The 22,370-nt window shown below is 35.9% G+C and overlaps 1 protein-coding gene across 8 annotated transcripts in view; it reads right to left on the reverse strand.

Moving 5' to 3' along the window:
- The window catches only part of RALGAPA1 (Ral GTPase activating protein catalytic subunit alpha 1), a 132,364-nt gene that overhangs the window by 33,190 nt on the left and 76,804 nt on the right, over positions 1–22,370 (reverse strand). For all 8 annotated transcript variants that reach the window (XM_066553058.1, XM_066553053.1, XM_066553054.1 and 5 more), the window contains 6 exons: positions 17,218–18,082; positions 15,749–15,820; positions 14,685–14,808; positions 12,824–12,979; positions 2,427–2,585; positions 342–469 (listed from right to left, as the gene is read on the reverse strand). In XM_066553058.1, coding sequence (XP_066409155.1) covers positions 342–469; positions 2,427–2,585; positions 12,824–12,979; positions 14,685–14,808; positions 15,749–15,820; positions 17,218–18,082 — 1,504 coding nt within the window. The remainder of the gene's footprint in view (positions 1–341; positions 470–2,426; positions 2,586–12,823; positions 12,980–14,684; positions 14,809–15,748; positions 15,821–17,217; positions 18,083–22,370) is intronic.

Raw genomic sequence — 22,370 nt, forward strand, 5'->3', positions numbered from 1 at the left:
TTATTAACATCATGATATTGCTATTCTAGAAAGACTATTCACAAAATGATCATTAAAATAACTTTGTTAACAAAAATGACAAGTCCATGCTTCAAAACATTAGAAACATGCAAAATTTCAGCACTTAATCTATTGTTTATTTAATTTAAAAAAGCTGGTCTTCATCTGAATGCTCTTCTATGGGTTTAAGTTCCCTAAAGGCAACATTAAAAAAACAAACCATTAAAAAAACAAACGTTCCCTATAATAATCTGAAAAAAAGAAAAGACCCCATGAATACCGTATCTGTCAAACTGCAAGGGAATGTATATGCCTTGGAAACCATTTGAGTGAAAGGATACAAGTTTTGGTATAATGGGATTAATGATTTCAATGCACGGCTTGCATTTATAGCTGTTGCACGAACCATAATAGGCAGAATTTTTCCATTCACAATAGCACCATCAAAGAGTGGACCAAAAAATGGAACCTGAATAAAAAATTAAGAAGTTCAATATAAAGCAAGACAAGATCGTAGCTATAACAATTAGCAATCAACATTAACAATAGAGCACTCAAATATATGTCTTTTTCCCTCCTCATTGCTAGATAATCAAACCAGTTATTGTGTTGCAAGTCAGACCTTTTCTCTTGTGGAAATATACAGCTATATAACTGCTTGATATCCTTGGCAACAGATAACACAGCATTTGAAAAAAATTAAGTAACTATCTGAATGTCTCATCAAAGATCATTTCCAACATTTGCTGCAAAAATCCTAGGAACAGTCATGCATATAATGTTTATGAGGTTGATAGGCTAGATGATAATATTATAAATGGCAAGAAGCAAAAGAAATAATTACTCAAAATCGAAAATATTTTATCATGGCTCCGGTTATTAACATGTCTATAAGGATCAACCCAGGGTGACAGTGGAATACAGTTACTGGTGTGTATGGACCATCACCTTCTATTTTTTTTTCCTTCTGTTCTTCTTCCTTTCTATATTATCTGAACTAAAACACTGTAAGCCCTTTACAGAAGAAATCTGTGGTGAAAGTTTTGCCTCTTTGGAGCCTAATTGTAAAACCTTATTTGTGAGATCAATAGAAAACCTCAATATTTAGTATAGCTAGCCCCCAAAAGGTGAACAGAACAGATAGATCTTATGTTTTGGCATTACATATCTCTCTAATCCATCATCATTTTTCAATTAAAACAAAACAAAACAAACACTCAGTATTAAGTATCTTAATTTCCTGTACATGTGAATAAAGTTCTGAAGCTGCTGACATAAAGCAGGAGAAAAGCATCAAAGTTTGTGCATCAGCTCAGCAAAGGGAGCAGAGTGTACACTAAATATTCTTCCTGCTAAAAGGAAACAAATGCTGCAAAAGAATTTTAGATCCTTGTGTTATCTTTGCCATTAGTCATTTACTGTAGTTTTGAGAAAATGAAATCTGATGGAAGGCACTTTTTTCACATACAAGGACTTCTTTTTGGACTAACAACAATCCCTGTTTTCAGCATTTTTTTGCTTTCCTTCTTAACCCGCATGCTCCCAATAATAGAACTATTTGTATTTTAAACAGTAAAAGAAAGAATATACTTATTAGTTAACAAGTAGAAGTAATCCAACAGTAACAAGACTGATTATTATTTCATGCCTATCAATAGATAGAGGAAATCATCATTATGAGGTAATCCTATTTCTGTCATACCTCATTTATTAATATGAGTGCTTGTAATAATAATTTTAATAAAGTGTAGAAATTCATGGCAAGTGACATCACACACAGAAGTTAGGTAGTAGAAATACCCATGACTACTTTTACTCAGTCAGTTTAGTGTTCACAACCCTAAACCATTGCTTTAAGAACAGGGCCAGCACTGACATTTGAGTAACAGTCATTAGAAAGAAAGTGTGTTCTTATGCCTAAGGGCTGAGTGGCCTTGCTTTACTGAATAATCTCCAAATTCTTGTGTGGAGATAAGAAGAAAGTAAAAAAATAGGTTTGAGAGGAGAAAAGGGGAATATGACACGGATGGAAGAAGTCAGAACAGGCCATTATTCAACAACCTTGGTTATGTATCAAGTTTGATACATAGCATACAAATTTGATACATAACGTACAAAAATTTCAACAAGTTTACTGTAATATTTAAATTACTATGCAGAATATACTAGCTTTGTTTCCAGATTATGTTGTTAGCAGATATGCTTTACAGCATCAGGCCTTTGCAATTTCAAATTACTTATTTTACTATGCACTGTACAGACTGAGCTCTCCCTTTTCCCTCCAACCACCACTGCAACTGTCCATGCTTAAGACATCACCTTGCTGGATCAATCAAAGTTGATTCTAAACCCAAACCTCAGATTCTAAACAAAAGTCAGTTCATGTTAAACACATGAAGGAAACACAAAAGAAAACAAACCCTTACCTCAGGCTTTTTCATGATCTGGATGCTGAACATATGGTTTTTCATGGGATAGATAACTATAAGAACATCACCAAATTCTGTTGGAATTATTCCTCTTCTATAATCTCGAGTATGTTCTGACCAGACAATGTGTACTTCATCATTTCCTAAATGTCTAAGCTGGAAAATCAGGGATAAAATGCCATCAGTTTGAATATTCTTAATTAATATTCTATAGCCATACAGCTATATTAAATGTACATATTCAAAAAGACAAACCCACTAAAAAAAAGTGAAGAAAAATTAGTAAAATAACCAAATTACACAACAGTTATTTTACAGTTTCAGTGTATTGGTTGACTTGTTTGTGCCATACATTTTTATAAATTGGTGTTAATTTCTATTTACATTAACAGATATATGAATACCTGTTTCCTACTGGAAGCTAAAATTTTGTTGATAATTTCTCAAGAATGCAGAGCGGTTCAACCCGATTTACTAACATGTGTTCAAAGTTGCCATCACTGACTGGGAGAAAATTAGTAAATTCTGTATAAACTTCTACAGTATATGAATGGAGATGTGTTTAAAAGTTACATATCTGAGAAGTCAACCTCATTATTCTAGCCAAATTCCAAACTGCCTACTCCAACAAAAAGCTTTTAAAGGAGAATAGCTACTGCATTCTCCATCAGTCCCAGAATAACTAAGATAAATGCTCATTTTCCATGAAACCAGGACACCTTTGTAAAAATAACACCCTGCTCCCCTACAAGCTACAAAATGGTTCTTGATCTGGCTCAGAATGGCTGAATGGGTTCCTCAAAATCCATGCTGTGTTGTCAGATGTAATCATATAACCAGATTAAGGAATTCCTTGAACACTCTGGAATTATCTGATTGAAGAACCAAAACACTCCTCCTGATAAACATTATCTTCTGATACCAAATGTTCACATGTAGAGAGGATTTACCTATACTGATCAAATACATTCAGATTATTAAATGTGAGACTCTTTCCAGTAAGTTATTTCCCAAAATTCAAACTGTAATATCTTTTTTATCTCCTAGTGCATCACCAGTTATTGACAATTGTCTTCACCCTTGTTCTCAGCTTGTTTCCACAGCTTTAGGTGGGTGGAACTTGTTAAACAATCACCTTGATGTTATTCAAAGGACTGCACTGTTTAACATGTAACATCCAAATACCACTCTGAGCATGTACAAGAAGCTATTCTATATAAAAAAGCAATAATTTGCCATAGCACTTTCAAAACACAATTGCACTTTAAATAAAAGCAAAAAACATGCACAGTCTTCAGAGAAATGTAATTGCAATTATTCACTTCTTTATTATACAAAACCTCCTGGAATGCTACTTTTGTCTTATCTGAAGGCCTACACCAGTTGTCAGTAGCAGACTCAAAAAAAAAAAAAAAGCAAAAAAAAGGCAAAAAAAGAGAAAAAAAGATAAAAAGAAGGTGTCTCTTCTCTGTTAGCTTTAAATGGCATCAGACTGAAGAAGAGGGTTGTATTTCTATTAAAAAAAAGGATTTTCTTCAGTGTTGGACTGGGCAAAGGACAGGTGGCTTCAATACCCTATCTCTTCTTTGATGCTCAATAAGTAATTTGTTTTGTCTGGACCAGACTGTACATACACCTACTCTAAAATGGCTGTGGTGCCTTTGAAGACAGCTGTTCTTGCCTCTTGGGTAGATGGCTGAATTACTTTGAACAACACTTAATTTGGGGACATTCCTGCACCAACACTTGAACCCAACCCAGCAAAAGAACTCATTATATCAACATTAACTACACTGAGCTTTATTTTACTGGGTTAGAATAAAGCCATACAGCAACATGAATGGCTGAAGGAACAAACAGCAGTTGAAGGACCCCTGGATAGCACTTTATTATGACAAACATCATAAAAGACAATTAATTGCAAAATTGACCCTCTCCTACCTTAGAATCATACAATCATTTAGGCTGGAAAAGACCTCCAAGATTATCAAGATCATCTGTTAACCTAACACTGCCAAGTCCATCACTAAACCATGTCACTAAGCACCACATCTACACATCTTTTAACTACCTTTAGGGATGACAACTCCACCACTTCCCTGGGTAACCTGTTCCAATGCTTGACAACTCTTTCTGTTAAGAAGTTTTTCCTAATATCCAGCCTAAACTGCCCCTAGTGTAACTTGAGGCCACTTCCTTGTCCTGTCTCTTGTTACTTGGGAGAGCAGACTCACCCCCACATCCTTTCATGTAGCTGTAGAAAGCAATAAAGTCAGTAAGAGCAGTAAGAGAGTGACAAGAAGCACACTTAGTTGTTTTTTTTTTTTTTTTCCTGGCTATAGCTTGGAGGACTTGATAAGATAAACTCCAAAATACACAACAAAGAACTCTCCAACCCCCCAAAATCACCAGGAAAGCAACTTCTCCTTCTTACCTTTTAGTTTTGCAGCAAAACGTTAATTAAAGAAACCTTGCACTGTGGCACCAGAACAGCCCCATCCATTGATTTTCATCAGGGCAGAGTTCTATCTTCTAAGTTAATACAAGGCTCAGCTTTATTTCAGTCTCTTCTAGCATCACTGTCTAATAAATCATTATCCTTGGCCTCCTCTTCTTTGGTCACAGTTAACCAACTTCTCTCTTCAGGCATGAGATAATTTTTTTAATGGATCACAAACATGATCCAATATGCCAGGTTTTTGTTTTAAATGCAGCTTGTTTCATTGTATTGGTCTCATAGCCCAAGAAAACAACTTGTTGGCACCTTTTTTTGAAGCATGAGAGAAGTGGAAAGCAGGGTTGTCACATCTTAAACTGGCTATATCACCAGAGAAGTCAGTGAGGAATTGCACCTCAGATTAAAAAAAAATTCCCATTTTGCTTCCTTAGCAAAGTGACAGTCAAACTAGCTGTTGAAATATGACAATGATAAGGTATCAGGGACTGACAGGCTTGCACTTGGAAGGAAGTGAAAAGCTCAGGGAGAATGAGGCTGCCCAGCCAAAGAGAAAGCATGAGGAAAATCAGCTTGGACATGAAGTGTTGTGGAATGTAAAAAACCCACATGATCCTAGATTGAGGGATGGCCATCTGGAGCACTGACTGAACTCATTGAACCAACTGCAAAAAAGCAGAACTGGGGCTGATACACCATCACTGCACTGCACTATTGATAATTTAGCAAGACCAAACTATTTACTAAAATAATTTTTCCTCCTTTACTTGTCATCTTTGGACTCAGAAACAATAAACTCACAGACTGTTAGAAACAAGAAATGGTGACAGTGTACATGCCAAATAAACAGCTTTAAAATCCAAAACATATAGAGAGTTTAGATACTGCAGCTTCTTGAGGGCATCACTGCCTCTGAATTTAATTTGTCAAAGGTTCCCCCTGTACCTGATACTGACACCTGCAGTTAATCAGACAGGATACGAGTTCTTGCTCTTCTATGAAAGTTACCCAGATGGAGCATCACTACTGATGCATGTTTTCACATTAGACTGAAACAGATTTTGCTGTGATAAAAGTGTACTGTGTGGTTATTTCAGCAGGATTACTGACAAGGGACACATATTTTTGGATGCCAAGTGTACTGAAGCCATCAGCGAACTTTCTTTCCAATTTCAAAGTTAGCTTAATACTCAAATATACGTGTGAGAATACATTCCAGGCTGAAAGCAGAAACTTCTTCAGAGGAAAAGAAAAATGTATCAGATTATTTCAGAGTTCCAAGTCCTGTCAAATGTATTTCACCTCATGATTACTGTCAAGAATGGTCTGGCAATGACCCAGTTTGAGCAAAATGTAGAATGGCATCTCTGTGACATGTAATGGATTAAGAGTCAAAATCAGAGGATGTAAGTAGGTGGATGATGCTATAAAGTATGAACGGTGGTATATAACAAAAGGAGAAGTACTCAGGATCAAAACCTTGCTTCTATTATAGGTGGTCCAATGTCTGACAAAAATAATAGACAGGAAAACAAGGGTTTTTTCAGAAGAAGCTCTGACACTACTAACACAGTGCTCATTATGGCTTCTTTCAGATGTCCTCGCCTTGGTCAGCAAGAAAAGCTTCTGAAAAAGCACAAATGCTGGTAACTTGACTCATCAACAACACTTGATTCATGGAAGAGATCTGATACCTGAAATTGACTTGAAAAGCTTTCCTGGCTCATTTCATCTGCTAGGTTTTGCATAAACCTTTTAGCAAGAAGAATTTTAGATTTCTTCTCAATTTTTCATTTGAGAACCTTGAAATCCAGCAGTGCGAAACAACCAAGATCTCCTGCAAGCACAGCAAACATTTTGAGAATCTATCATTCACTGCAATTATTACACCACAGGAGAACCAGAGACTGACCTCTTTCAACTTTAATCTGGATTCTTTATTTCTTTGTATTGAATTGGTTGCTTCACTGAATTCAGTGCCCTGGACACAAGTAGGAGAAAGATACTGAGCTACAACTACCTCTGCTCATTGAAACCTTAAGGACAGAAAAAAACATGATTTCCCAAGAAAGTGTGGTCCCAGTGTGATCTAACAAAATGGTGCACACAGAATGGACAGCTGTCAAGACTGAATTCTGTTTTAATGGTTATTCAAAACTCACCACCAGTTGTCTTCACACTTATTTCCTGACCTTGTTTTCCTGAATTTACAGGTTCTTATGTGCTTACATCACAGTAAGCCTAACAAAGTACCAGAGACATAAGTCACTGCAATAATAGAAATAATAAAAAGTCCTAGAATAATGTTATACTTTAAGCTGGTGATATGCTGGAAACACCTGAAATTCTAGTTTACACACCAGTATTCTAACAACTCTAAATGCAGATCTCACTGCCCTAGAGAGTTTATTATCTAAGCGTAAGACATGACACAAACATGGAGATGGACAAATGCAAAGCAGCTGTTTTACAAATGTAAAAAGGTGTTAAAGATTAGAAAAATGTTGTTTATATCAGTATTCTTCAAGAATGAAAGTATCAAGACCAGAGAAAGGAAGGTTCAACAATCAAAACAACAGTTTATGATATAGAGAATAAATTTTAACTGTGTGTATGGAAAGGCTGTGTTGGAAGAAACGTTAGGTGGGAAAAAGAAGAGTTGTAGCACAGAATGAATGTAAGAATCCAGAAAGTGGACCAAATTAAAGATGATTTCAGGCTATTGGGCACAAGTGACAGGCACAATGGTCATGTTATCTGTGGTGATCCGGAAAGGTGGCAATGAGAAAGAGATTAAGAGCTCTGTTTTAGCCATTTTAAACCTGAGCTGTCGGGAAGACAGCCCTGAGGAGATAAAAGAGACAAACAGATTTTTTTTAAGGCTTGCTTTGAAACTCTACTCCATTAGAACAAATATATAAAAATGACTGACTGTTAGGTTACCTGAAATTTCAAATTTAACTCAAAATACTTTAAAATATTCTTACTCTATAACCATCATCATGTGTCAGCTCTCCTAATACATTTATGTTAACTGAATACAAAAGAAACGTGAAATAAATATAACCAGGAGGGATGATCAAATCTAATTTTGATACATTAGTGTCATATGCTGTACATGTTACAATAGCAGCCAGACTTTAAACTAAGCTGCAGGCTATACTGAAATTTCCAAATGGCAGATTGTTCTAAGTGATACCAAGTATAATTGAAGTAATAAACGATAGTAAAAGCAAAGCACACTGTCAGGAAGAATTTAAGTATTTACTTTTTAAAATTAAATGAGTTAGGTTTGGAAAGGCAAGACAAGTGAAATAATGCAGGGCTCAATTTACTGAAAATTCCTTTTATTTATCTGTTACATTAACCCTTGAACTCTTGCCAAAATTACTGTAATTTCTAATACCCACTTACCTAAAGGAGACAGAAAAAGCTATTATATTTTCTTCTGATAGAAGAGCTAGCCCCAACTTTTTTCTTCTTCAAAAACTGAAGTGTTTATTACAAAAAGAACAAAAGGAGCAAAGAGATATGAAATAATGGCTTTATGCAGCTACTTTTGTCCATTTAATGTTAGCAGCACTACTGCCTACAGCATGCACCTTCTAGATGAATCTTTCACAATTTGTCTCAATAACTATGGTGTGTTAGGGGTTTTGTTTGGTTTGGTTTGGGTTTTTAGCAATATGTGTATCTGTAACTGAAAAAAATACTGTTCTAATAATTCATATCTATAAACCTTCAAGTTTCCAATACATGTTAGCAATACAATAAAAAAACATAATTACTGGGAGCTGTAATGATTTTATGTGGTTATGATCATGTCATGCACAACTTAGAATTGTGTAATATACCAAAAGCTCAAGATTAATTAGTATTCTAACCATTAACAACATGACTACTTTTTATTTATATATACTGTGTGTATAAAATTCTCACTTGCAATGCCTTCACTCCTTTCGGAAGTTTTTCCTAAGGAAGGAGGAACTAGACTGGTGATAGCTCAGTTGTGTCTCTACAACCTTTCTCATTCTGTGAATTGAGTGTTCACATTATTTAGTTCTCATATTCTCTGCAAGCTTGTTCTTGTAAGGTTATTGTAAATACTTTTTATTCTAACCTTTAATTGTAACAAAATCAGAATGGATTGCATTATCAGCATTAGACTTTTAATTTTGTATTTGCAAATTAAATAGTTATTTTATGTATGTATTTCAATCTTAAGTTCCATTACACAATCAGAAGTTTTTCACTGGTTCTTGAATTCATGTCTTTTTTTGCTCTTGTTCATATAGTCAGAAACAAATGCTTCAGAGGTATCAAGACACTTAAAAGTTTAATTTACTACTCTCTAAGACTGATGGAAAATCGTTTTTAAAATGGCTTAGCCCCTGAAACAGCAGAATCTTGATTTTACAGTGGCTCAACTGGCAGGAAGAAGTTTTGTTTTAATTTAATTTTGTTTCCATTTATAAGATGAACCTATCATGTACCTCTAGGCACATTTACAATATAAAAACCAGCAGCCATTTGAAGACAACTACTGCAAGTTTGCTTGTTTTTCTCCCATTGAATAAAACAGACAAAAGTCCCATGAAAGACCTGTAGAGAAGCTCAAATCCCAAGTTTCTCTGAAGGTCACAAACAGTCCATGTTAGCACTCACATGGCTCTCAAATAATTTTGGTACTGTGTGTGAGCTGATTTCATAAAATGCAATTCTTTTGCTGATATGTTCAGTCCAAGCACCATAAATAGCTGCAGAAATAGTAAATGAATTTCCTACTCATGTCTCTTGGTAGCACTTGCTGATTTATCCCAAGATGTAAACTTCAGCTGATGTTTCTTTCAAGTTTAGGATGAATTTCTTAACATCTCTCTTTGCTGCTGGGTCCTTGATATCTAATACTTCTTCCCACAAAGTCTTTACTTGCTAAGTGGGAGCACTAAAAGTCTTACTACTCTATCTCCTTTACTTAACATATCATCATTAAATATACACAAAATGAACAGCTTTTAAACATTATTAGATTTGATTGGAATGGGCCAAAAACTGTTAGGGAAGGGAGAAGAAACAGAGATGGAGAATCACAAGCCTCTGTTCTTGGGAAAATATGCTGAAAAAGAACAAAATCAACACACTGAGGAAGAACAGAAAAGAACGCCACAGAGAAATAAAGTAGCTTGATTTAACAGTCAACAGTAGTTGAGCCACAAATACAATCTCAATCTATTGATACACTCTACATATCCATACAGACTTCAAATATTCCAAATCACTGATGAGTGAGACTGTTGGTGAAGCAGGAGAGAAACGGGTTTGGAGCAAGCTGGAATTTTGAAGAAGCCCAGCTGACACAATTTTCACAAGCTGAGTCACAGGAAGGCTGGACCAGCCCTGAACCTTGCCTGGCAAGAACAGCTCTATGCAGATGGAGGGTGCTCTGTGGTGGTGTATCCCTCTCTGCCCCTTTGGACGTAGAAAAGCTTGTTAGGCCTTGGCCTTGACAAACAGCTCATGGGCTAAGCTCCTCTTTGGTGTATCAGAAACACTGCCTGGTCCCAGGAGCTTGTGCTATCTAATGAGCTCCTGTTTTTTAATGAACAACCTTGGAAGGTTCTTTTTCTTGCACGAATAACAGTCCAAGTAGAACTGGTAATCGAAGTTGTAGTCAAACTACCAAAGAAAGTTACCAACCCGAATTGTGGATAGAATGGAAAATCCTGTGACTAAATTCAACTCTCTTGCAGCCCTATAAACAGTGGTTGGAAGGGAGACCCTTTGAGCTCTCCTGGCTGCAGCCAGCAATCTCCGAGTGGGACACCCTGCAGAGGCAGCAAGCTCTCAAGGATTGCTGCCAAATGCCACCAATGGAGCCTGGGCTGATACTCCTGCTGCTCAAGGACCAACCTCTTCACTTGTTGAGAAGATGCAAACGCATCTGACATGAGTGGTCCACTGAACTCAAGGAGAATTTTTTACAGGCATATACCTCATACATACTCCCTTAGATCTGTGTGCATGCAAGTGTAAATGTGCCACAACTGTACTATGAATGTTGCTCTCAGATTAAGTACTTTATATGTGTAAATAAGTAAGGCCTACAGGTTAATTTCTCTTGTGCTATAGTAAATTCTATAGAACCTTTTGTTAAAATGTTTAAATTAAGCTATCGATGTTAAGTGCTGTTAAGTTTACATGCTGGAAAAAGCTTTAAGCCTAAATTGTTGCTCAAGTCTGGGGCTGAGTTTGGCAAGGGGATCCACTCTGAACCTTGTGACTCACTGGGAGGATCTTCCTCATTGCTTTTTATCCTTACCCTTTCCCATCCTTACCCTTTTTTCATCCCTGCCTCCCCACAGACCATACTTGGTTGATTTTAGACTGATTGATTGATTTTACATTTTAGTCTGACTTTTCTCTGTGTGCTTTAAGCATCCATCAGCAGTAGACTGAACCTTGCCAATGAACAGTGTCACACTTTTATTTGAATATTACACCTGCTTTTGCCACTGCCTTTGCTGGTCATTCTTTGAGCTACCTAAAACACTCCTTCATGACATGCTCCTGGAAACAGACATGAGATCTTGCCTCTGTGTTCAACTGAAGTCCACATAATTTTCAAATTATTCACTATTAATTAATTTTCATTATGAACTATTTTTGACCCATCTTCCCCCTTTTCAACACTTGGTAATAATCTAATTCAAACAGATTATAAACAAACATTGTAAGGTTAATTACAAGCTGTGTTTTATAAAACTGGGTTTTTGTTTAAAAAATAAAGAAGCCATTCAACTTAAACAGACTCCCCCCCACATTGTTCTAGACTAAAACAGTAGCAACAGTCGCAATTTTAAAATTAGTTATTTTTGCTATTAATCATTTCTATAAATCATTTAACAACCTTAGTATTACCCTGACTCTACTTCAGGAAATAAAGAACAGAAAGGATGCAGCATAATAGGCACACAAGCAAAAGCATTTTTAATTAAAAAATCCCACCAAACCAACCTGAGATGGAACAGTGAGAAGTTAGATTTCATAGTTAGTCTATAATAAGAACAATAATATTTTTTCTTCAAGTTGAACACAAAGAAAAAGAAGTCATTAATAATTGAAGCTTGCCAGAGGCATGGCTATTTCTCTCTTTACTAACTGTCTCCCATCTAATTTAATTACAAGTATTAAAGTCCATGCTGAGGTCAACCAGCTTCAGTTCCTCCAATATTACACTTCAACCAGTGCTCATTAACGTGTCTAGTGAATGGATTAGCACATCTGAAGACGTATGTATGCAGGACGGGGGGACAGTCTGAGGATAGCTAATTGTTCATTTATAGTAGGACACATGTTCGAGACTGTAACTTATTATCACTAATGCGGAATTTATTAAATTCTAAAGAAAAAAAATACCAATACAGAAAATTTTTTTTTTTCTTAATGCAGCTATAAGAGATCATATCGCTGTTGAGAACCTGTGCCTCCTCCAGGACAATACACCTTAGATAAAATAAACATCGTCTTCATATTTTTAACTTTTTTTTTTAAGGGAAAATTATGTTAATAACCTGCACATGACCCTTAGGTGAATAAAAAGTCATCTCAGAAAGCACTCACCACATATTTCTTAATGGGCATCTAAGGTTTCAAAAGTACTAAGATATCATTCAGATGTAATACTTTTTCTTCTGCACCAACCATTACTTTCCTGCACTTTTCATATGTTCTTGCCAACAATTTCAATGATTGGAAAAATCACCAGTATGGTAAAATTAGAAATTGGCAGAGAATATACCAACTTAGCAGGTAAAGATGTTATGATATTTTATGTTTTTTTGTTGTTGTGTTGGATTTTTTAAAAAAGTTACTGGATTTTATTTGACTCTAATTTCTCTAGGTTTATTATAAAGAGAACACTTTATTCAGAAACACCTACCTTTTTTGTTAAAGAGTCATCTGAATCAGAAGGCATTCTTGTTGACACATGGAACATGACTTCCACTGTTGAGGTAGCAAAATATGGAGTGGTCAATCCAGTGCTTTTGTTTTTTTGCAGTCCTCCCATAAAGCCACAATGGTTTGTGAGATTTACCTAGAAATAAAGACCAGGAAACTTTACCCAAAAAAAAAATTATCAGGTAATAAATACACTCTTTATACTTTTAGATGCACTTTTAACTGAACTTTAAAAGTGAAGATCCTTTTCCCAACAGTATTGTTACTCTTGATTTCTAAAAGAGCTCAGACTTGCTGAGTAGACTGTGACCTAACAAAATGGTGCACACCATTCTATATTCTAATGGTGCACTAGCATTCTATATTCCACGGTCACCACAAAAGCTACTGGAAGGATGAGGTTAGAAGAAAGGAAAGATTGTGTAACTAATATTTACTGCATTTTTCCCTGATCATTTGAGAGAAGTCACTTACATGTGCTTTCTCAATTTTTTAAAATTCTCTGATATTACATCAACCTTGACCTGAGCTCTGGAAAAACTCTGTGTAACAGCCAGGGAATTTATTACCTTCCATACATTTTTTAAGAATTTTTCATTCTGTGAATATGAAAAAAAATTCACAGGAAACTAACTGATAATTTGTAAATAAGCTTTTAAGTCTTAGATCAATGGGAAATAGTCTGACACTGAAATAACTAAGCATGTTAAATGTGCTGCTTTGCCTTTAAAACAGTGACTACAAAATGTTGTTTTTCAGATGTGAATACATTTAATCTCTGCCTGCATGGGATATGTTTGTTTTCTTGATACAAAAGGATGCAGAATTTAATGTTAAAATGTTAAAATATTAGTTGTCTCATTATGGACTATTAATCCAAACTAGCAACTCTTTAAACTAGCTAATACTGCCTAAGAGAATTAAACCACTAAAGAAGGATATTTTATGGTACTAGTTTTGTTTTTTTTTCCTCCTGAATGTGGGAAAAAAACATCTATGTTCATGAAAGTCAGCAGACTTGTAGCTGTTTTCCTCTGTTCCTGTGGGAAAGTCAGAGTCATTATCCACACAGTTACTCTGGTAGTGTCCTTTTATACCTAAGGAGTAAAGAAATACAAAGAACAAATAAGATTGACACTCATGTGGACACTCCTGATGAGCACAAGTTGCAAGAGGAGCAAAAAACCTGCAGCTTCCTATACAGCCAACCAGGACCAAAGCCATTCCTGTATTCTGTGCAACAGTGCCAAATGGAACTCTACAGTGGTAATTAATCCTGTGCATCTGAAAGAAAGATGGAAGAAAGGAAATCCTTATGACAGTATTGCACAAGTGACTAAAGAGCTGCAGGCCCACATAGATGATGGGGTAGATCACAATATCTGACATCTGGAAGAGAAGTAGAGTGGAGTGTGTGAACTGTGATACATGCCTGCAGGCAGGAAGAAGAGAGTATGTGAGAAACTGCTTGTCTGTACTTTTTGAAATTCCCAATTTGAGCAAAACTCAAACTTCAATAGACTTTACACTTTACAAGCTTACGGGGAAATCAAGATGCCTCCTAATCAGTCCGTGAAAGCCAAGTACAGGACTGCACATTAAAGAATTATCTTTGCCTGCACAGACTCTCTTCAGTTGTTGAGAGCTTGAATTTAAATTCAAGCTAGCAAGGCTAGCAATGCTAATGAAACTAAACCAGGAATTCTTCTCTAAACTCCATTTTTAAACCGGTGTATTTCAGTACTTGTGAGAAATGCTGAAGAGCCAAAGACTTGTAATATACGAAGATATTGGTAATTGCCTTTGTAAAACAACCTAGGATAAAAACATTGAAAAAATACCTCCCAGCCAAGACCAGCTACAAAATCCTCATAGGCTTGACTTCCCCCAGTATTCGTAAGAATGGAGTGTTTATCTTCCTGTCCCTCAGCAACATAAAACACTGCAATCTTGTGTGTCTCTCGGCTGTAAAACAGAATGGTCAATGCATGACAGTGCCTTAACCAATATGAAATGAAAATATGCAAACAGTACACACAGAGCATGGCTTTTAAAGCATAAAAAATGCATAGTGGAAATACAATAGAATTATATGGCTTCTTTTTGGATTTTTCCTATATTTCCATTTCCTCATTCTGTCCTTTCTAGTGTCATCTTCTCTAGAGCCTGAAGTTTTGCTATACTTGAGCAGCATTTACCCCTTCCATCACTTCTAAGATGCAGGGTGGTGCTGCCTGTACCAACTACTAATTGAATAGGTGGATTTTTGACATGGGCAACACCTGTAATGTGGGCATTATCCACACTACACTGCCTATTAACAAGAGTACCCTCTGAACATCGTGAAAATGCACCTTGTCCAACTGAATGAAGCATTTTTACATATTTTTTAAAGATCATAATCATTTAAATGTCTTCTGTTGACAGGCTATTCTTAGACTTTGGAACAAATGGAGATGGTTTCTCACACTTCTACAACTTCCACTGGGTTTTGTTTCAACTTCTACAAAAATAAGTCAGTTTTCAATTCTGTGCGACAATTCTAACTAAAACTCCATGTCTTCAAATACTGGGACTATTTCAAACAGCTAAACAATCAACCAAAACTTAAAATGAGAAGGCTTTGATATATCAAAGTTTTAAAAGAATTAAATGTTATGCTTATAATTATAAGGTGTTTTGAAATTTGTTTATCTCATGATATTTTACGTGCAGAATTTGACACTACAAATAAAATTGATGCAACTTCAGTATAACAGAAAAAACGACAGTACTCTGCAAAATACATTAATAATTTAAAAAACTATTTAAAAAGTCAGCTCAACTCTCACATCTATGCAATTAGAGCCATTTGAGTAAAAGCACACTTAAAACAAGTAAGTAGGCAGTCATTAAAAGAATTTACCATTGTCTTGAGTCCAAATTTCTGAGTTCTCGAAGTAACTTCTCATTTTTCTTCAGGAGATGAAAGCTCCTTCTAAATAGAGAAATTTGTAACTCTTTTATTACCTCTTCACTGATGGATACAGAACAGTACAACAATGGTACAACAACATATCCAGGTCCACTCGGAACAGTCAACAAATGCTTCTGCCTTTTCAACAGTCCTTTCTTAACATATGAAAATCAAGACATCTTAAAAAAAATATACAAGCAATTTTTCTTATCCAGCAAATCTTCTATATTCATTACAGCCCTGACTATAACCTTTATTTCTTTCCACTTTCTTCTGTCAACCCCTTGGATCTGACTGTGTGATCCATTTCTTCTCTACAGAACCAGAAAATACATATGTTTACTGACAAAAGACACTCCCATTAGTCTACTGTTGTAAGGAGTGGGTGAATTCAACACAGAACTTTTGCTACCCTGAACTGCAGAGCAGATTTAGCTCAGTAATAACCCAGCCAGCTGTAACAATTTAAACAAAAAACGAAACCAATATGTTAGAGAAAGAAAGGCAGTTTTCATGTCTTTTCAACTGTGCTTAAGATGTTTCCCACAAAACACTGTGGAATTAAGAGCAGTCCTGTTCAAAACCAGACTGCCTTGAGGAATTAAAGATCCAAATAAGAAGGGTTGTAATACCAACGTTTTGTCTGATTCCAGTGATACCTCAGTGACTGATTATTTTTGTTTTACTGAATATCCATTTCCCTTCATAGTAGGAAAATATATCAATGATTCTAATATGGAATTTGAAAGCAGTGGCAGAAGACGATTTCAGAAAGACCCATAAATTCTAGGATGCTAATATTTGTAATATTTGTACATACCCCCATGTATATGCAGACATGCACCTAACCACACCCACACAAAAACAATAATGTTAAGAGACATTACTTCTGTAATTGAACATGGTTCTCTCCTGTTCTAAACAATATTCAGACAGTACTCAAGCACAGACAATGTTGAAATAAATAGTAGGGGACACATCTTTCTCATTAGCTAATACACAGGCAAGGCTTTGAGGCTGCATGCAAGCATGCTTTTAGCAGACAAAGCAGCAGGACGCTGTCCAGCAACACAATAGATGAGAATATGACACTTTCTGAGTATTATTCTGACATTGAAAGGTAATGATTTTTGCAGCAACATACATGGGAAGCAAAGGGAATACAAGATTCCTTCAATTTGACTTACAACACTTTCTAAGGAAAGACTATGAATCACAATAAATGCAACAGATACCTCCTTTCTGTCTCTCTAAATGACAGGCTGAAAAGCAGAAGAAAGCTGCCATTTAGGTCTTAGATGCACACCCTCTCTCTTTTGTTAGCTGGCCTGTAATATTTTTGGCTTAACAAACTCTATTATGAAGGTAAGAACAGCACAGTTCCTTAAAAAAAGTTCTTAAAATATGAGTAGTTTTACCTTTTATCCCATGAATTCATTCCTAGTATACTGAGAAGTAATCTACAGTAGTAAAATGCTGACTGTGGCTTTTGTGAGGTTGGCTCGTCCTGCTCCATAGCCCTCATATTTACATCATTGAAATGCTTTTCAACAAACTCCCTCTCTTCTGTGTGCTGTTTCAGAATTGCATTGATGACATCGTTCTCCTGCTTTTCTGAGATGCAGACTGGTTGAGGAGCAGGGATGTTGAGTGAAACACCAGTTCTCTGTAAGCATTCAGGGCTTGTAACACCTAAATACTGCAGCAGCTCATCAAGAGCGTCTTCTTCATCCCTAATTGTATCCCATGTTGGTACAGTGTCTCTAAATTTCCTTTTAACTTGGAGTGTAATTCCATCTCTTGCAGATACATCCTCCACATGCTCAAAAGATGAAAGAGCATCTTCTGGTTTATCTTGCTGAGATAATGAAAGTGCAAAAGATGTTTGTTGTGAAGATCCACATAAAGATGATGGTCCATACAAAATGGCCGAATCCCATGAGTATTTGCCAGACAGATCACGCACTATAATTCTAACATTTGAATTAGCTGATGCAAGTCCAGCAGACAGTCCTCCCCCAGGCATGTCATCTTCTGCTTGGATTTGTATGCAAGACACCAGGGAAGTATTGTTTAATACAAAGAATTGAAGATTTGGGTTCTCAAAAAGTTCAGGAGAAAGCTCAGGACTTTCACTGTATGGATTGTCATTGTTTTCACACACTTGACTGGTCAGCATGGCAGGACCTCCGCTCATAGGATAGTGGCCCAAGTGGTTGACTAGATGTGTTATCACAGTACGAGCAGCCACAGAAATTAATCCTTGTTGCATGTGAGTTTTCACTGCAAGAGAAAGAGCACAGGTTTTAAAAGAAGAGTTCAGAAAAACAACACTGAGATTTATGTGTTTCTTTTGGTCTCTTCCTGAGAGAATGAGCGCTGCAAGCTGAGGATGCATGCAACTCAGTAACAGAAAAATATGTATGTTGGTCACCATTGGTCTTGTATATAAACAGCATGAAAAATCCTAAAACAGTTTAAGAAGCATCTCCACTATTTTACAGCCATGTCTATATCTATCTAGATTATACTTCCTTTGCCATAGCTTTGCTATCAGCACTGTTCTTCTAAAATACATGATTTCTTATCTAGTGAAAATAAATCTTGAATTGCTGTTGAAGTAGAGATCATAACTGTGCTGCAAGATGTCCATTCCAACTGCAGTGTATTTTTATATTTATACACATCATTACACTGAGAAATACAAAGGAAGATAGATGCACAAAAGATCTAATCCATCTTAATTTCCCTGGGGAGCATATAGCTGTAGGTCAGCTTGAGAATAGCACTGGACAATTTTAAGTACAAAATCAAAGACCAGGCTGTCTATATTGAACATTATCTAACATTATCAAAATTTTTAAAAATGAAATCTCACGCCACAACTGCATTTTAAGAAGCTTCAGGTTAGAAAACCTTGGGAGGGAGAAAGACAAGTTAATTGTGCCCATCTTATGTGAAATTCATCCTGTGACATGCACTGGTATTTCAACATGGTTTTTGCCACCTCCTTCTTTGCTGCATGCCCTTCCACTTGCATGTTATGTCATCTAAATTTAAAAAAAAGGTATTTTTAATGTTTATATCACACCCTGCTAACACAGTACTATATTGTTACTAAATTATTCTTATCAAGTCAATACTCTACATGAATACATGAGCTGGACCAAGTGACTCTTTCAGGCAGAGAACCATCAACTGGTTCAGGGGACCCACTGAAGAACCCATACACAAAAATATTACATTGCAGAATAAAACTGGTGGAAGAAGGAACAAGATCAAAATGGCAAAGTACTTGTTTTCTGTATCCCTTCTCTTGTAACTGGGCACGGATGCCCTGAATTTGGGATTTACAAAGGGAAGATTAAAAATCTGTACTCCTCAGGATTATATAACATATTTTAAATTACACTGAACATTGAAAACTGCTGCAAACACTTCCCATCTTCTTTCTCACCAAAATCCATCAAACCAGAATGTTCTGAATGATGCTACTTTTTCATTCAGTATTTACTGAGAATATGGAACCTCTTGGGCATAGAAGTAAAATATAATGAATTAATCTCCCTTTATGTTGGATATTCATAAGCTGCAAAACCTAATGTTTAATAAACAAATTTCTCAGTTTCAGATGTCTTAATTGATTTAACTGGAAAAATAAAGGCAAATTTGTCATGTGTACTGACTGCCATTACAGATCTTCAGTTTCTGAAGATGGATGCATTCAGCAACTGCAAAAATAAACAGGTAGTATATATTTGCCTTTTTTTTTTCCCCAAAAGGTTTGGGTACAGCATGTAGGAGATGTTTGGGATTCTGGCTATTTCTTTAGGAAGCACTACATCTGAACTGCAAATAGGGAAACATTTCATCCAGTTAATAGCTGGCAAAATCAATATAACATTTATACAATTCTAAAACTCATACCTACTCAAGTATTTTAATAAATTAATGCCTTGAGAATTAATACAAGTAAATTAGAGATATTTTTATCATGTATAGCATTCTTGAGGTTTAAGATTTACAAATACAAAAACATTCAGTGATGCTGAATTACGTGTCCAGATACTGGCAGCATACAAGGAAATTAAGTTATAGTGCCATCTGCTGAAACATAAGAAGGAACTGGAAGCAGATTTTATAAAAAACAAAGAGAAAATAAGCTGGGTGCTTGGAGAATCATTTATCAGCACATTATTGACCAGCACCTGGACAATGCAGAGGGTGGCCCCATCTTTATCAGGATATTTATACCAAGTATTTAGCACTTGCCACTGCAGAGATAAATAAGGTAATACTTTGCTCAGGTTCCCAGGAGCAGAGACACACAGGCTTTCCAGATACCTGAAGTCCCACTCTATAAAGGTTAAATGCCTCCTGTTAAGTTCTGCTGAGAAACCTGAAGAAATAAGTACCTTCTAGCATATGCTATTACTATTACTGTTGTGGGCCAAACCCTGAAGATCTCAAACTGACCATGGTTGTTTTGTGCCTCTGTGTGTCTCTTAGGAGCCTAAAGGACACATGGGAAAGGAAAGGTGACACCGTGAGACAAAGAGGGGAACAATTAATTTAAATTTGAAAGATCCATTCTCAGTCCTAATACAGCCTTGCCCTGAAAACTTTGCACTTGAATTAAAATCATAGATCTGTCATTGTTTCTTTTATAAAATTTGAACACTACATCTAAGTCTTCTCTCAGAATACAGTGCTGCTGATCTAAAAATGACACAGAAAGCTTTAATTAGAAGTATCAAGAGAAGTATACTGAAAAGTAGACTGTAAGATGCAACCTGTTATGTTGAAATAAAATAAAGTAATCATGAAACATTTTTGCCACATATAAAATCTGATTTTGATGATGGTTTCCCCAGGAATAAAAAAGGAAAAAATCTCAAGCCTAGTAATGCATTTTGAAATTATGAAAATTTTAAATTAATTTTGCAACTTAATTTATTCCTAGAAGCACATCTCTTCAATCAGGAAAAACTGAACATTCAATATATTAAAACCTTAAAATTAGTATCTAAATCATGCTCTTTGTTTCTGGAGGGCAAATGAAAATATGCAATAATGCAAGCCATCAGAGCTTTACCACAAATTCTACAAACTAAGTCATATCTTTACACATTAAGGCAGCCAGCTCACTGCTTTGTTGACCTGTCTTCCTGAGAGAACACATTGCTGCTTTCTTCACAATGGAACTGCCTCTGGCTTGGGCAATGTAATTTAAATATGTACATGATCATTGGGTAATTTACAAGAAATGTTACACTATTTATTTTTCTCAGTCCTGAAATTACCTCTTTTGTGGAAAGGCTGAAGGTCCATCACTACTAATTTGTATCTGTAGCATGAATGAAGGATTCCTTAAGATGTGCTATTAACTTTTTAATTCAACTTTGGCTGAATAGTTTTAAGCAACTATGGTTATGTAGTAGAAGTAAAAAACTATGACTGAAGGGGAATTTAACTCTCCTTATAATTTTAGCTGTCTAAAGAATGATGACCTGTACAGACTGATTAATCTCAAATTCAATGGGATGAATCACTCTCTAAAAACACTTATTTTTCTTTCATTATGTTTAGAGGGAGCCTTAGAGTGTCCTGATTAGCTTAATTTCCTGTATTTTACCTTAGTTTAAGCAAGTCTCATTCCTTTCTAATTGTTAACTTCAGCTATATAGACATGCAGTAACAGAGAACCCATCTCTAAAATATTCCCCACAAAACACAAACTGTGTTAATCCAGATGCACTATGTACAAAGTATTTTTTAAAAGTGTGCATTTTGTGTCCTTTCAGTAAAATGGCATACAGCAAAGCCTTATATGAAAAGTACTTTATATTTCTACTTTTTAAACAAAAGCTAAGACTAGACATCAGGCAGGGAAGGCTTTTTCATTAGAAATTTAAAAATATTAGAAAAAAAAAGATCAATCTATGCAAAGATTTTAACATATGTTTGGAGAAATATGAATATTGGGGTAAAAATCAATCAAATAAATAACTGGTAGACCACTGTATCCATGTAAGCTTACTAGAACCTTCCAATCACAACTACCTCTAACAGATTTGAGATCTGTGAAGATCAGCTTACAAAATGTTTTTGTCTATAAGAAAAAAATTCTCTGTCATATATGTTTATGGTCCTGAAATGAAACAGAAAATTTCAGAAGTAAGCTAGCAGGTTGTGGCCCTATGCAGTCCAGGTTGGCTTAGGAACATCTAAGCTGGCTAGTTAGGTGCAGTTAATTAGAACAGTGGGTTTGTGTGGCATGGTTTTGGTAGTGTGGGGGTTGCAGGGGGGCTTCTCTGAAAAGCTGCCAGAAGTCTCCCTGGTGTCTGATGAAGGCAACGTCAGCCAGCTCCAAGTCAGACCAAGCTGATCAGCGATAGAAGTAATGCCTATGGAATAACAGAGTTAAGAAGGAAAAAGAAATATTGGGCAAAAGGAAATTTCAGCCAGAAAAGAGCAGAGTGAGAATATGTGAAAGCAACAACTCTGCAGGCACCAAGGTGAGTAAAGAAGGAGAGGCAGGAGGTGCTCCAGCCACTGGAGCCGAGATTCC

This window comes from Molothrus aeneus, chromosome 6 (genome assembly GCF_037042795.1).
Source record: "Molothrus aeneus isolate 106 chromosome 6, BPBGC_Maene_1.0, whole genome shotgun sequence".
NCBI classification, from domain to species: domain Eukaryota; kingdom Metazoa; phylum Chordata; class Aves; order Passeriformes; family Icteridae; genus Molothrus; species Molothrus aeneus.